This window comes from Carassius auratus, unplaced genomic scaffold, assembly GCF_003368295.1.
Source record: "Carassius auratus strain Wakin unplaced genomic scaffold, ASM336829v1 scaf_tig00216014, whole genome shotgun sequence".
Lineage (NCBI taxonomy): Eukaryota > Metazoa > Chordata > Actinopteri > Cypriniformes > Cyprinidae > Carassius > Carassius auratus.
In genome coordinates, this window is record NW_020528362.1 from 86,386 (window position 1) to 103,850 (window position 17,465).

Here is a 17,465-nt window from a genome sequence, read left to right on the forward strand (position 1 = left end):
ATAATGATCTGCGAATGAAACCGTGACCACAAACACCATTAACTTATGTGAATTATATAATCAGCAATATGCTTTCACACAAATAACTTCCTTTTTTTAATGTGTACATGCAATGTGTGACACGCATCTACAAAGCTAGTGGCCAAAACCACTTTTCTTACAAAGATAAAACTTGGAAGTGCAGGATAAAACTCTTGCTGTCTGTTGACGTGCAATAAATATTGAAAGTTATGTATTTTAATTTATTTATAATTTCAACTGACTTGTGAAAACTGCTAAAAAAAAAAATAATTTGACAACTTTTTTTTTTTTTTACAGTAACGCAAATAGTTACTTTCCCTGGTAACGAGTTACTTTTATTATAGAGTAATTCAGTTACTAACTCAGTTACTTTTTGGAACAAGTAGTGAGTAACTATAACTAATTACTTTTTTAAAGTAACGTTCCCAACAGTGGCGTTGACACAAATGACTTATTTGAAATTTTAACTTGATAAAACAAAACAAAAAAGAAAAAGAAAGGCATTGAGACGTTATTGCTTGATGAAGTCACGAACCGATGAAACTGCTTTTTGATCCGATTCAATGAGCCGATCTGTCCAAAAAGAACCAGTTTGCGGAAACGAATCGGACTTTGCATCACTGATGAGGATCACAGGCCTGAAGACATTATGAGAACAGAGATGACTATAAAAACTGACAAAAGGAACTCAAATCAGGAAACACTATAGCTACATCCGAAAACTGGGATCCGAAAAAGGCAGTTGATTTGCTGCTGTTGCAATAACTTTGCAGACAGCGTTTTTGCACAAAAGCACCTCATGAAACTGATATTGGACAGACTTCTGAGGCAGAATAATGGTTTAATGATGTACAACAAAATAGAACAAGTTTTTGTGATAACTAAATTAATATTTAATTACTATAATACGTATTGCTTCTTAGAAGTTACATCAAAAGTGCAAAAAGTTAAGCAGTTAAATACAATTATATACAAACTGACTACCAAACACAACTTTCAGACACCATGTTTTTGTTAGTTTTTTTTTTTTTTACTCAACCATCACGGAATTGAACGCACAGGATTGTGGGATATCAAAGGCAGCGAGGCCTACATCTTTACTGTCTTCAAAATTCGATCAATAGGTACCGCCGGAGCAGGAAGTAAAGCAGAATTTGTATCCGCACGTGCATTGATGGCTTCCTCTTTTGGAATGCTGCATCTGAAGGCATTTAGAGTTTTCGGATGCCGTCTATTGTGATGACAAGACACACCTGGGATCAATGGAAATTAAACGAGGAACACCTGGGAATCAAATTAACACAAACAATATGTGAAACGGAAACTGGGTCACGGAGCAGATGTGGAGCAAGCACACACAAAACAAGGACAGAGTCTGACAATATGAGACAAACGGTTTTATTTTTCTACATATTTTAGATGATTTTATATTAGAGTTAAACATTTGCAGCATAACTGAAAATCAAGGCACTGATGTGTTTTATTTTCTAGCTATAAGAAACTTAAGAATATTGCATTAAAAAAGGTAATACATTCCACATAAGGAAGGTCATCTGCAGTTAGTAACATGCAAATGATCAAAGTTTATTTTGTGGTAAACTATTGCTTAAACATGTTTAAAAGAAGGTTTGTGAGATTATATTTTGTGTGGGAAAAAAATCCTAATGGTGATTTCATAAGACATAATAATGCCACTGATCTTCTCTTTAAAGTGCATAATGGTATAAAAATGGTTAATATCCCAGACAGCAACACAGTGTTGGGCTAAATCCAGCCCAGATGTGGGTCGGCTCTCGGCCAACATTATGTTGCTGTCTGCAACACTTCTGCAGAAGTTTCCATATCAAATGCTCTTCTCTTTATTTGCAAGTCATAGTAGCATATTGTATTTAAATGCACATTAGCTGTAACTTGTCACAAGGTTTTTTGATCAACTCACTTAATTTTCTGCCAGATTTATCGTTTCTGAAAACATAATTCACTCAGCAGGTGTGCTTCTCTTGTGTGGTGTAGCAAGACTGCTGAACAAATTATTGCACCATTTTTAATTTTAATTTTATAAAATGCAACCTTTTTATTGAGAATATGGTATAGGACAACTAAATAAATTGGACTACTATAATATAAGTTTTAAAAGGGAGGGGAAATGCTTCCTTTTGTTTCTGGCATCTGTTGGCATCTGTACAGTAAACAGTATTTTGTTGCAAGATCTAAAATATCGGTAAACAAGGTGCAATGGTGGTGAAACAATTTCCACTCAAGAAATTTCCACTCATTTTCACAAGTGATTACAAAGGAACAGCAAGTAAAAGCAGCTGGTGGAAGCACAAAATATTCACTGCTACATTTAATGCTGACCCACTCCTTGTGGAACCCATTATTCTGTTCCTATTTATCTAAAATTCTTGTGAAACTTGTTCTGTTTGTGCCCCAGCTGAGTAACATTTTAATCCAAATATTTACAAGTTAAGACATTTTCTGTAGATAAAAGGAGCTGAATGTGATACCCTCATTTATTTTCAGCTCTCTGGGAAATTCCTGTCCCGATTGAGGTTTGTGAATGTGACACTATGAGAAGTACAACAGGCTGTTCAAACAATTACACACATCCAAAGTTTATTGCCTCTTATAAGCTCTAGAGACTTAAAAGACATCTTAATTTTCAACCACTGTTGTCTTAGAAGTTTAAAATTCTGAGGAAGAGATGAATAGCAATCACAAAATAGTCAGCAGCTGTGAATAGTTAGCGAATTAAGGTGCAGCTCAGGCCATTACATTTGGGAAGAGTTGGAAGATAAGTGTTTGAGATCTCGGGCGTTTGATTGCAAACTGAACTCCTGGTAAATCTGAGCCCAGTTTGGGAGATTGATGAGATCTATATGAATATCATACATTATAAGTTTTTTATTAGATTCATGTTGCATTTGAAATTTTTGCTATTAAAGAAATCTTCCAACTGTGGTAACCAGTCAAATGAAAATCATGCACTTGAGGTATCATTTTTTGGTTAAAACAGTCTGTAAGGGGATTTTAAACGTGGGAACCGGCCGAACATGAGATGCATCCATATGACACACTGCTGATGAACATGTGAACAGATCCAAACCACATATTTACACACAAGCCTTCACACGCACAAGAAGAGACACAAACACACACAGAACAATAAGGGAAGTGAAATAAAATCACTACTTCAGAGGTCACGAGCCCTTTGAAATCATAATATATAAGGTTATGCAGCAGCTCAACTAACAGCATCTGATCTTCAGAGTTTGTACACAGAAATCCACTGCAGAAACTTCAAAAATCATGAACGCTTTCCTGATGTTAACCATTATTGGCGTCAGCATCATTCTGTCTGATGGTAAGCTTCATCTTCACTATATGTGCGTTATATTTAGCTTAAATTTCTAGTAATTAGCTGGTTTGTTGATGGTTTACCAGGGTGAAATATATTAAAAAATATTTTAAACAGTGCATATATTTTTAAAGCAGCCATATATAGTAAATACATCACCATCTAGAAACATTTTGAAAATTACACCATAAAGAAGCCTTGTTCACTGAAATCATGTGACTTTGGAAGTTTAGGTGTTCATGCCATGTCGTTATTACAGTGATTACGAGATACCAACTGAAAAGCATTCATGTCCTGGCAGAACTCGTAATTACAACTTGTGAACTGTGAGTTTTCTGAGAGCTAAAGCTTGTACCACCTGACCACCTCAGATTCAATAGGAGCTAGGGATTGATAGCGCAGAGGTGTGAACAGCTACAAGTAACTCGAAACCACAGTGACATGGTGTGAATGAAGCATTTGATATGCACGGTCAAAATTGAAACTGAAATTAGTCTTTTTAAGTTTATTTACATGGCAGTTGTATTCTAAATGTGGCCGGTGATTCTCATCTGAGTGCCTGTGTACACCATCTAGATTTCAGCATCTTCCACAGAACCGTGATGACCTTACATAGAACACATTTCCTCAAAACCGATGCACGCTACTATTTTACAAACCCCTTTTTGCACAAGTGATTAGATCACATGTCCGTTCACAAACCCCTGTTGCACAAGTGATTAAATCACATGTTAGTTTACAGTTGTGTAACACACTTTCACTGCCTGCTAACGGTCGTGTCGTTCCTCCCTCAGCCGTGCAGCCTCTGGGTGCGGGTTACAACAGCCGATGCGTGTGTCTCAAACTGGAGTCACGTATCATCCCGCAACAGAACCTGCGACGCGTGGAGATCCTGCCCAGAGGCCCGCACTGCAAGACTACTGAGGTTATGTAAGGCTGTTTCCTCAAACCAGTCACGTGTCTTTCTTAAGTATTTTGATTGTACTTTTAGCAACCAGGAATTCTGGGCACTGTACACTGAATTTGCTTTGAGGCCTCCTCGAAATAACATTCTGGTATCCCGTTTATGAGACCAGATGTTGTAAATGTGAATGTCTGAGAATGAGTTTTGCAGTGTAAGGCTATAATATGTCTTACAACAAAACTTAGCAAGCATGAATTCCGCCAGTTGATCATAATTTACATACAGTAAACACACACCCTGAGGTTCTAATAAAACATTTGTATTTTGAAGCAAAACCCTAAAAGCACTGCCGAGATTATAATAATTTAAAATAACTGCTTTCTGTGTGAATGTAAACATGTAATCTATTCCTGTGATCAAAGCTGTATTTTCAGCATCATTCCTCCAGTCTTCAGTGTCACATGATCTTCAGAAATCATTCTGATGTGCTGATTTGCTGCTCAAGACACATTTCTGATTATTATTAATGTGAAAACAGTTGTGCTGCTTCATATATATTTTTACAGGATTCTTTGATGAATAGAAGGTTCAAAAGAACAACATTTTTTAAAAGAGAATTTTTTTTCAACAGTATCTTCTACATAAATTATATTTTGTATCTTTTCAGTGCTGGTTTGTCGAGTGGAGAGAGGATCTGTCTGAACCCCAGGACACCATGGGTTAAAAAACTCATTCAGTTCATTGAGAGAAAGGATCGTGTGATCAAGAAAGTTTAGATGACACTGATGTTGTAACTTCTATTTCTTTAATTCTCACTACTCACAAGACTCATTTGACGAGTTTTTAACACTTGTATGCTACTTTTGTCATCACTGACAGATTTTTGGTTCCTGTTAAATATTGTCTTTTTATCTTGAGCCTCTCATTTTGACTGATACGTGTTTGTCCTGACAATTACTTCAAGATGAACCAAAATGATGTGTATGCTATACACTACAATTACCGTCTTGTACATTGATTTTCATTTTACACTGATACAATCAAAGTTTTTGGTATAGCTTGTAATTGCCGTTTCACTGGAAAAAAAACTGGAATGTATGGATGATGTTTTATAATAAATCATTTCTTCAATAACATCAGTTCTGTTCACTTAACATTAAACGGCTAAGTACAATTTTTTCAAGAAATCATTTTCAACACGAGTTGTTCTTGCATTCTGCATTTCACATTGTGGTTTCAGTCCAGATGGTTTAGAAGTGGTTAAACAACCATACATTTAAATGAGAGCTTTATGCGACCACTTCAATCTATCGCGAACATCACTCATTATACAAAAAGTTTTTATTGAGAACATGTGTGAGAATTACGACAGTCTGTTTTCTAAAGAAATCGACCTGCTCTCTTGGGATTTTACTTATCACATTAAAATCTCATGCCTCTGAGAATGAACCTCCATATGAAAACCAAAGATTACTCACAACAGGCTCATTTCTTATCTGTACATTGTGCAGGAAATTTGTGAGTCACAAAATGCTAACCGTTTGATTGCATTTGAATGTGAAGATAAAAGATAATTCAGGAGAAATGAGTATTTCCAGACTTTATCCTGCAAAAAACTGCCACAGCTCCCCATTCACAAAAACCCATTCATTAAAACAAGATATGCCTTTGTCAACATTGTTTGTTTTATGTCTTCATCAGTTAATTATACCATAGACAATAAGACAGACAGATATGGTTGGCAAGATAACCTTGTCTAGCCGGATGAGCCGAAAATATTCACCCCCCTTTAAAATAATCGCATTTTGTTTCTTTGCATCCTGAAATGAAGACGGACACAGTTTCTGTTTTATCCTAGGGGGTTACCCAGGCACAAGTCTGGACATCAATGCATTGAATAGTGAAGTTGATTATTGGAAGGTATTTGGTACAACACAGACCCTCTCTGGATCAGGACACAAAAGTCAGTCTGATCAGAGAGGCCACCAAGAGGCCTACAGCAACTCTGAAGCAGTTACAGGAATTAATCACAAAGAGTAGTCATTGTGTGCATGTGATATCATCACAGATTCTCCACAAATGTGGCTTGTATAGGAGGGTTGCAAGAAAAAATGCCCCTCCTCAAGAAATGCCACATCAAGTCAGACTGAGCTTTACCAAAACATACCTTAAATATCCTAAGGGAAATGAGATTAAAATTGTATTATCTGGCCTCAGAAATCAGAAATCCTACACAGCTCACCATCCCAGTAACAACATTCCTCCAGTAATGCATGGAGGTGCTAATATCCTGTTTCGCTGGAGGACTTGTCACGATAGAAGAAAACATGGACAGGGCAATACACAGTCAAATTCTTGAGGAAAATAAGCTACCCTCTGCCAGAAAGTTGGGAAGTCAATCCAATCCAAGCAGCTGAGTCCTTCAAGAATCAAGATAAACACTGTGACTGTGAGTGATTCCCTCACCCCTGTTACATGCTCAAGTTCATAATGTTTTATAGTTATGATCTTAAGCATTATATTTATACTCATCACTTGTGTTGTCTGTTGTAATTGCTACTGCACAATATTGTATTACGCTTTATGATTGCTACAATTGCTGTAAGTAAATGAGTTGTATTTAAAGCATGATTTAAAGGCACAAATTAATCTTTGCTTATATGAAATATACAGTATTGTTCAAAATAATAGCAGTACAATGTGACTAACCAGAATAATCAAGGTTTTTTGTATATTTTTTTATTGCTACGTGGCAAACAAGTTACCAGTAGGTTCAGTAGATTCTCAGAAAACAAATGAGACCCAGCATTCATGATATGCACGCTCTTAAGGCTGTGCAATTGGGCAATTAGTTGAATTAGTTGAAAGTGGTGTGTTCAAAAAAATAGCAGTGTGGCATTCAATCACTGAGGTCATCAATTTTGTGAAGAAACAGGTGTGAATCAGGTGGCCCCTATTTAAGGATGAAGCCAACACTTGTTGAACATGCATTTGAAAGCTGAGGAAAATGGGTCGTTCAAGACATTGTTCAGAAGAACAGCGTACTTTGATTAAAAAGTTGATTAGAGAGGGGAAAACCTATAAAGAGGTGCAAAAAATGATAGGCTGTTCAGCTAAAATGATCTCCAATGCCTTAAAATGGAGAGCAAAACCAGAGAGACGTGGAAGAAAACGGAAGACAACCATCAAAATGGATAGAAGAATAACCAGAATGGCAAAGGCTCAGCCAATGATCACCTCCAGGATGATCAAAGACAGTCTGGAGTTACCTGTAAGTACTGTGACAGTTAGAAGACATCTGTGTGAAGCTAATCTATTTTCAAGAATCCCCCGCAAAGTCCCTCTGTTAAAAAAAAGGCATGTGCAGAAGAGGTTACAATTTGCCAAAGAACACATCAACTGGCCTAAAGAGAAATGGAGGAACATTTTGTGGACTGATGAGAGTAAAATTGTTCTTTTTGGGTCCAAGGGCCACAGGCAGTTTGTGAGACGACCCCCAAACTCTGAATTTAAGCCACAGTACACAATGAAGACAGTGAAGCATGGAGGTGCAAGCATCATGATATGGGCATGTTTCTCCTACTATGGTGTTGGGCCTATTTATCGCATACCAGGGATCATGGATCAGTTTGCATATGTTAAAATACTTGAAGAGGTCATGTTGCCCTATGCTGAAGAGGACATGCCCTTGAAATGGTTGTTTCAACAAGACAATGACCCAAAACACACTAGTAAACGGGCAAAGTCTTGGTTCCAAACCAACAAAATTAATGTTATGGAGTGGCCAGCCCAATCTCCAGACCTTAATCCAATTGAGAACTTGTGGGGTGATATCAAAAATGCTGTTTCTGAAGCAAAACCAAGAAATGTGAATGAATTGTGGAATGTTGTTAAAGGATCATGGAGTGGAATAACAGCTGAGAGGTGCCACAAGTTGGTTGACTCCATGCCACACAGATGTCAAGCAGTTTTAAAAAACTGTGGTCATACAACTAAATATTAGTTTAGTGATTCACAGGATTGCTAAATCCCAGAAAAAAAAAAAAAATGTTTGTACAAAATAGTTTTGAGTTTGTACAGTCAAAGGTAGACACTGCTATTTTTTTGAACACACCCCTTTCAACTAATTGCCCAATTGCACAGCCTTAAGAGCGTGCATATCATGAATGCTGGGTCTTGTTTGTTTTCTGACAATCTACTGAACCTACTGGTAACTTGTTTGCCACGTAGCAATAAAAAATATACTAAAAACCTTGATTATTCTGGTTAGTCACATTGTACTGCTATTATTTTGAACAATACTGTATTGATCGAAACTTGTCTTCCGGGACAGCATTCACATTTTATATTGATTTCAGTTATGATGCATATTGCACCGGAAAATATGACATTAATCAGCTTTGGTTTCATCAGTAGAGCAGGATGGCCTGGCCTGTAGAGACACTGAACATTATTTGGAAATAATAACACAATCATAGGTTAATCGAATGCCCTACATCTAAAGCTAATTTTATATATAGATTTTTTTATTTTACAGGTTTTACAAGAGTTTAATTAACCGCATTACATGCTTGGGTTTTAGTCTACCACCACTGGCTCTGCACCCATTTACCTAAATTTGTTACTTCAGACTTATGTGCCTCCAGAAGCCTGCATTCTGGAAGTGAACGTCGCTTGATTGTTCATCCCAAAGAAGCACAAAGTCACTTTTACAGACTTTTAAATGAAATGTTCCCTCCTGGTGGAATGACCTCCCCAACTGAATCCGAGCAGCTGAGTCCTTAGCCATCTTCAAGAATCGTCTCAAAACACATCTCTTCCATCTTTATCTGTCCCTCTAACTTTAGCACTCACTATTCTAATTCTATTCTTAACCTTTTTCTATTCTATCTGTTTTCTTTTTATTTTATTATTTAAAAGCCCTTGCTACTGTGTTTAAGCTAACTATAGCACTTATATATCATTGCTCTTGTTGTTTTTGATTGCTTCCACTGTCCTCATTTGTAAGTCACTTTGGATAAAAGCATCTGCTAAATGAATAAATGTAAATCTAAATGGAAATGGAAATGGAAGTCAATGGGAAGAAGGTTTACCTTCCTACATGACAATGACCCAAAATCACACAGTAAAACTGAGCACACAGCAGTTGAATGAGAAAAAGGTGAATGTCCCTGCAGGATCCAGTCGGAGCCCAGACTTAAACCCCACTGAAAATCTGTGGAATGACTGGAAGACCACAGTCCACAAACACTCACCATAACATTAAACTGAACTTCGGCAGTTCTGCAAAGAAGAGTGCAAATATTGCAAAATCTAGTTAGAGACAAATCCCAACAGACTTAAGGCAGGAATTAAAACAAAAGTTGTTTTTTCCAACTCAGTGAATCTTCTTTTTTTTCTGTGGGTGTTCTGACTTTTACTTGGATGTTATATGCTCCACTGAGAACATACAGTTGTATAAAACAAAATTTTGGTTCTTTTTAGCCTGCAAAGCAACAAAAATATGATTATTTTAAAGAGGGGATGATTCTTTGTGTGATGCATCATCCAGTGTATGATGCTGGTTTATAGTTATGGTTTATATTTTGTGTGAAAGAGAAATCAACAGTCAAACACATGAAAACTTCCCTTGTCACATGCATATGGGATTTCCTAATAGAGACACTTATCATATATACGTCTCTGAACTCAACTGCCTCATCTGGAATATATATTTGTACTAAAACACATTGATGTTATAATCCCATTATGATTATAAATCACTTATACTGTACTCCTGTTTTGTTAACCACTTTGGATCACAAAAGTGTCTGGTTAAACAATGTATGTAGATAAGCTGGAATTTATTATAGAAATAAGAAAAAAAAAAAAAAAAAATATATATATATATATATATATATATATATATATATATATATATATATATATAACAAAGAAATATAATTAAATATATATATATATATATATATATATATATATATATATATATATATATATATATATATATATATATATATATATAATAATTAAAATACATATAAAATAATAATAATTAAATAAAAACATGGAAATGATAGCATAGGCTACATCAACACTTAACAACTTCTTGTTTATCAGATTATACATAGATTTTAGATATTCCTGAACTTCTAGCTCAAAATTATAATGATTTATTATCGGCATAATTGCATTTATGTATATAAAATTTTGCCATTGAAAGTAAATTAATCCAATAATATTATTTATTTAAAGACATGTCACAGGTGAAAAAAACTAATAAAATACACCTTAAAAATACTCACCACAGTTGGTGTTTGTGTCATTTTATGAAAGATTTTTACAGTGGCTTTATTTTCTTTTTGTCCAGTATAAATCTAATGTGTTTTCAGTTATTCTTTTCTTCCTCTTTCAGTTTGTCAAAGGAAATGATCTTTAGCAAACGTCAAAACTTGCTTCCACTTTATCAGTATCTGTGGTTCTCATTTCATAGTGACACACATACATTTACTGTATGTATACCATCACTGTCCGGGCCAACCAGAAGCCGTGGATGACAGGGGAGGTCTACAGACTCCTGAAGACACGGAACGCTGCCTTCAGAGCTGGAGATGAGGTGGGCCTGAGAACAGCTATGACCAACCTGTCCCGTGGCATCAGAGAGGCTAAAAGACAGCACTCCAGGATGATAGCTCTTCAATTCAGCGACAGCAGAGACACTAGGAACCTGTGGCAGGGGATACAGACCATTACGGAATACAAGCCCCCACCACGGACCTGTGACAACAACATCTCTCTGCTGATGAGCTGAACACCTTCTTTGCTCGCTTTGAGCAACAAAACAGCACCACTGCACAGAAGACTCCACCTCCTCCCGGCGATCAGGTGATGACACTGACCCCAGACAACGCGAGGAGATCCTTCAAGAGGATCAATGCACGAAAAGCTTTACGCAGTCCTCTCCAGGACTGAAAACACCGCAGCACTGGCCAAGAAATCAAATCAGCGTCTCTACATCCTCCGCAAACTGAGGAGAGCCAGAGCCCCGCCCCCCATCATGTACACCTTCTACAGAGGCACCATCGAGAGCATCCTGTCGAGCTGCATCATTGTGTGGTATGGCACCTGCAACGCGTCCTGCCGAAAGACTCTGCAACGCATAGTGAGAGCAGCTGAGAAGATCATAGGTGTCTCTCTCCCCTCCCTCCAGGACATTTATGGAACAAGTCTCACCCGCAAAGCCCTCTGTATCACAGGTATCCCACTCACCCATCACACAGCTTCTTCAGCCTGCTGCCATCAGGGAGGAGACTGTAGAGTCTCCAGGCCAGGACCAGCAGACTGAAGGACAGCTTCATCCACCAGGCTGTCAGGAAGCTGAACTCACTCCCGAACTTGCCCCCACTCCCCTCTTATGTCCCAAGCCCCACTGAACTATGATTTGCACTCTATCTGCCATGTGCCTTGTGCTGCTTTATTTAACTTTATTTTTAATTTTATTATATGTCTTTTTTTACATTCCCTTATTGTATAGTTGTATCTACATTTTATATTTTGATCTAGATTTTTAGGCTTTAATGTTAATGTTATCTGTGTGCACCGGGGGTCTGAGAGTAACACAATTTCGATTCTCTGTATGTATGTACTGTACATGTGGAAGAATTGACAATAAAGCAGACTTGAACTTGAACTTATATCTCAAACGTTTTTTTGGTGATTTTTGGTGCTTTGTGAGGAATATACATCCATCTCACTTGAGACATTAAACCAAATGGAATGAGAGAGCTGCTGTTGTGGAGAAAGTGTGGCTTTAATTGGACTTTCTCCACATCGATGTGGAGCTCGATCCTGTGTGTGACCGAAGGGAAAGGGTGTGCTCTGTAAGCCTAGACAGTGATTCATAATGGCAAGATAAATTAATTTCCTGATTTACTGCTCCTGCAGAAGAATGTCATGCACAAGCAGAGGAACTGGGAAAGGAGGCTGGAGGTGAAAAAAGAGCAAAAGAAAAGAGCAAAAACAGAGAAAGAAGCTAAACAGACAACATTAAGGTGATCTGGCTTTTGACGTGTTACCTGGCAGGTCAGTCTTTCTGTGCAATACATTCTCATGTCCCCTTCACAGTGTTGGGGAGTGACTAGTTACATGTAATGGAGTTATGTAATTTAATTACAAAATAAATGTAGGCTAACTGTAATCTGTTACAGTTATTGAGAATTTTTTTTATTTAAATTACAGGACCTTATGAAATGTTAATGGTTACAAAGGAGAGTTACATCTGAATACACTACCACTACTAAAAGTTTTTGAACAATAAGATTTCTTCCGTGCAATGTAAAAATTTAACTACATTGACTGACAGCCTGTCTAGCACACAAAGTATGGAGGTAAATCAGTAGCAAAACTTGAGAGGTTGTTGATCTGAATGTGAGAACTTGTCCTGGTAACATTCGTATTTATAAGTTGAAATTTAAACTCACATCTCTGATGTGAAAACCTGAATCTTTCAATTTGCACACACTGACAATGATCAAAACACAAATGTGTAGAATGACATACATATAAAGAAAATGACATACACAAATGTTTACAACATATTTACTTTTGCACTTTACTTCAGTTTTGCTGCACAACATCAAGTCGGCACTTACAAACTCTCAGATCTGGCAGTACAAGTTCTGACTTTTGCTACTTCTTTTGCAGTATTCCTGTTGCAAAACACACTTGTGCACTTGTTTATGTAGACATGAGAGAGCAGAGCCAGGGGCAGGGATTTGGTGCAATGAACAATGCCAGCCATCACGACTTGCCAAGAAAGAAATTTGTGGTTTATGCTTTATGCATGTGAGACAGGGGCAGCTGCAGCCTGGAGCAATGAGCGTGTCAAAAGGTAGGGGCGTGTCAAAAGGTTTCTCATTGGTGAAAAGAGTTTTACTGTGCTGGCCAATCAGCAGTAAATATACATTTACGTAATTTCCTTAGACAAGGTGGCGGCGATAAGACGTGAGCTAATTATTCATTGTTTATACGTTTATCAATACTTTATATACCACAAATATGTATATTAAGATAAGTTTCTTACAATACGATCATTATTTTTCCTTTGCGTTATATCTTGCAGCTTTAGTAATTAGTTTATTGTTGTTGAAAAACATATGTACAGTGAGACAAACGATGACCGCATCGAAGGCGAATCCTTCAGAGATGATAGTTTATATCTACGTCCTTTTTGTACAATAGAGTACAGAATACATCCTGTAAGTATAATAATTATTACCACCTCTGCTATTACAACTGTACTATGATCAATTCACAATCTGAAGACGATTAGACAAAATAAAAAAACTCTAATTTAGAGTTTGTTTCTACCTTTCTGCCAGGTGTGCAACTAATGCAGAGTATATTCAAGCTGCCAGCACACTGTGAAGTGAAGAACCCTTTCCAGAGAAATATAGAAAGAAATGAATGTGTAAGTTAAATTGTTTTTTAACCATTGATTTATCTCTATCAACATAATCATACACGATATTGTAGTAACAAGATGTAATCTTTATTTGCTGGAAAATGACAATCAGTCAAGTTTGTGTTTTAAGCACATCAGACACATCCCTTAACCTGAAATGTAAAGCAGAACGTGCTCCACTTGCAGGTTATTGTAGAAGCACACTGCCATATGCATAATTTATTATTTCACTGTTAATCAATTTTACATTTTCACTTAGTGCAGGTTAATAAGGAAGATACTGTACTACAGATATTTAAATCCTTTTTGTATGTACACCACTTCTTCACTGCCTGACCATCATCTAAATGTTTATGAAGTTCAATGTTTTTATTATTATTTATATCAAAGACCGCACGCCAAGAACATTCTCCTGGAGATGTTGAGAAAGGACGGAAGGAATGTCTGAGGAGGATGTACTCAAAAAATACACCTGCTGGAGTGAGTATATTAAAGAAAAAAACTCATCAACTGTAAAATATCTGGTTTCAAATCTTTTCAGGTAATATTCTTCTGTATCTTTTTAGCCCATCTGTTAAAAATGTAAAGCATTAGTTTTAGAAAACAATGTAAGATTTATCAGTCTAGACAAGAACATGAAATGCATCGTATATCGTGAAGCTTATACATTAGCTTCTGATTGTTTCTGCAGTTCTGCAGTGTATGTAGCTACACTGTCTGAGCCAAAGAGGATGCAACAGAATCTGATGAATCTGAAAGGTGTTTTCTTTTTTTCTCTTTATTATTATTATTATTATTGTTGTTGTTGTTGTTGTTGTTATTCTTTTAATTTATTTATTTTATGAAAGGGGGACCCGGCTACACCTTTCCTACCATACACCTGATGGATACTGACTGTAAAATGGCAATCATAGTCCGAGGGCTCAGTGTGGTGACAGAAGATGGAACAGATGTGTGTCAGTGCACCAGTCTTGATGAAGCCTTCATAACAGCCTTGTGGATGTATTCTGCTTTCAACATTGCATATACACCACACCTGAGAAAGACACTGACTTTCCTTCAGAAGCACATTCTCAACATTAGAAGATGGAGACAAGCACTGTCAGTAATTTTACTCTGAATGATTTGCCTCTTGTATTACATCCTCATGCCTTGACTGTACCATTGCCCAAAGTGCACTCGAAGGACATTCACTCTTTGGAAGTTAATCCAACATGTTGGAGTGGTACATGCACTGTTAAGCTAACTGAGACTTGTTATAGCTCATATATAATTGCTCTTTTTGTTGTATTTGATTGCTTCAACTCTGTCCTCGATTGTAAGTCGATTTGAATAAAAGCGTCTGCTAAATGAATAAATGTAAATGTAAATATTAGTATAAGCTGTTGTATAGATGAATGCCAGTCAACTTTTTTTCTGATTCCATTCTTTTAGAAACCATGCACAGGAAGCATATGTACTTTTGTTACTCAGTGAAGAGTCAGTAGTACAGTTGTATAATAATATAATGGAGAAGGGTCTGGCTGCAGACGTGGACTCTCAGACACTTGCACTTCTGTTAGTGACAACACATGCAGTCTTTTTTATTTTATATTTTATTCTACTTATATCTTTTTACTTGAATTGGTGACTGAAACTGAAAGCTAAATAAATGTTTTAGTGGATAAACCTGTCTGTTTGCTGAATTGGTTAATGTCACTTAAAAGGTTACTAAACTCTTCTGACTAATAAATGTAAAAATTTAATTTTTAAATTTAAAATAAATTTATTAGTTTTTAAACGTTTTACAAATTTTTCTCTATCAGGCAAAACCTGGTTTTCTAGTGTAACACTTTACAATAAAGTTTTCTTTTGTTGACTGATGTATTAACTAACATTAACTATGAGCAATACATTTGATACGGTATTTATTAAACTTTGTTAGTTAATAAAAATACACCTGTATGTTGTTTGTTCTTGTTAGTTCACTCATGTTAACAAATACAACTGACTTTAAATGACTTTAACTTAAGAGCAGCAAGTGCGACTAACCTAGTTAAGAGACGTTTGTATTCTCAAAAATAATTATAATCTGTTTTTGATTATTGATAACTAAGACCTAAAAGTGCGGTGGTGATTACGTCAGTAAGCCATTTTGAAGGTATTTTCGAAAGTAATTTAAAATAATATTATTTACATCATTAAGCTTGTTTTTACATTGGATGAATTTCAATTGGTTTTATAGGATTATGTGTTTAATTTATCACTTTCTATTAATCTATAGGCCAATAGCGATTAAGAGTATGGCTCGCCTTTAGGCGAGAAGGGTATTCCTGCACAACCGGAGGCTGCAGTTTCAGGACCGCAACTCTTGGACAGCAGCTTTAAGACACTCGTTTTTTTTGTGACAGCGCCTATGGAGTGAGTTTTGGTTCTTTATTACATGTGAGAAAATAAAAGATCTGAGAGAAAAAAAAAAGTTTGAGAGAAAAAGTTATCACACTGATAGCAAAAAAACATTTCATGAGAGAAAAAAGAATATTCGAGAGAAAAAGTTTTCATGCCAATAGCAAAAAATAATAATATTTGAGACTAAAAAAAGTTTTGAGAGAAAGTATTTTCTCATAGAACATACAAAATATACATTTGAAATTTGTTTAATTATTTCTGAGAAAAAAAAATCTCTCTCAAAATACTTTGAAAAAAACTCTCAAATATATATTTTTTGCTATCTGTGTGAAAATATTTTCACACAGATAGCATATAAACCAGGTGAGTTTGCAAGTTTACCTAGCATGATGGCTGGTTAGCTTTACTAGCGATTAGCAAGCAAATAATATAATACACATTCATTCATGAATATGAGTGCTATTTTTTAATGTTTAATCTTCAGTGATACTGAACTTGCTCAGCCAGCTGTGTGTCATCATCTTGCCCAAACATTGGAGTGTCCGTGCTCACTGCTCAACTTAACTATCCATAAGGCAGAGACGGCATCTATGCAGGTGAACCGAACAATGGTGTAATGATTCAGTTCGACTCCCAAGACAAGACGATGCTCACCCGACTGGCCAATAGGAACGTGGCCCCGCCCATGACACAATTCTCACAGTGAAAGCAAAATCCTGACACGAGAGCAAGAAATTGCATCAAGAGCAAAGAAAAGCGTTTCGAGAGAAACACTTTTTTTTTTTAGAGAGAAAATATTTTCACACTGATAGCAAAAAATATATATTTGAGAGTTTTTTTTCAAAGTATTTTGAGAGAGATTTTTTTTCTCAGAAATAATAAAAAAATTTCAAATGTATATTTTTTATGTTCTATGAGAAAATACTTTCTCTCAAACCTTTTTTTAGTCTCAAATATTATTATTTTTTGCTATTGGCTTGAAAAGTTTTTCTCTCAAATATTATTTTTTCTCTCATGAAATGTTTTTTTGCTATCAGTGTGATAACTTTTTCTCTCAAACTTTTTTTTTCTCTCAGATCTTTTATTTTCTCGCATGTAATAAAGAACCAAAACTCACTCCATAAGCGCCACCTACTGTACTGGATCAACACTAATTAAAGATGGACGACATGAACAGCAATCAGACGGTGAGTACCGATATTTAATTAAGTTTTATTTTATAACATTTAAACGGTGCGAAGTTTACATAGTGAGAACTGCTACCTATGAATTAATAATTAAATCTCAACAAATTAAGAATTTGTGAGCTAGTTTTATGAATTACTACGACGTTA

At 36.1% G+C, this 17,465-nt stretch overlaps 1 protein-coding gene and 1 long non-coding RNA gene across 2 annotated transcripts; both read left to right on the plus strand.

Moving 5' to 3' along the window:
* Positions 1 to 3,235: 3,235 nt before the first annotated feature.
* On the plus strand, positions 3,236 to 5,417 carry LOC113096641 (permeability factor 2). The gene is made up of 3 exons (XM_026262043.1): positions 3,236 to 3,385; positions 4,174 to 4,309; positions 4,951 to 5,417. Exons 1-3 carry the CDS (start codon positions 3,331 to 3,333, stop codon positions 5,057 to 5,059), a joined length of 300 nt encoding a protein of 99 aa, XP_026117828.1. The 5' UTR covers positions 3,236 to 3,330; the 3' UTR covers positions 5,060 to 5,417.
* A 6,808-nt stretch (positions 5,418 to 12,225) lies between these two features.
* Positions 12,226 to 15,301, plus strand: LOC113096691 (uncharacterized). The gene is made up of 5 exons (XR_003288565.1): positions 12,226 to 12,362; positions 13,025 to 13,537; positions 13,661 to 13,749; positions 14,134 to 14,223; positions 14,592 to 15,301. It is a non-coding gene; the product is annotated as an uncharacterized LOC113096691 (long non-coding RNA).
* Positions 15,302 to 17,465: the final 2,164 nt, after the last annotated feature.

Excerpts from the sequence above, each read along its gene's own strand:
- LOC113096641 (XM_026262043.1), top strand. The coding sequence starts at position 3,331 with ATGAACGCTTTCCTGATGTTAACCATTATTGGCGTCAGCATCATTCTG. Across the intron at positions 3,386-4,173 it reads CAGCATCATTCTGTCTGATG|CCGTGCAGCCTCTGGGTGCG; the intron begins GTAAGCTTCATC and ends TTCCTCCCTCAG. Across the intron at positions 4,310-4,950 it reads TGCAAGACTACTGAGGTTAT|TGCTGGTTTGTCGAGTGGAG; the intron begins GTAAGGCTGTTT and ends GTATCTTTTCAG.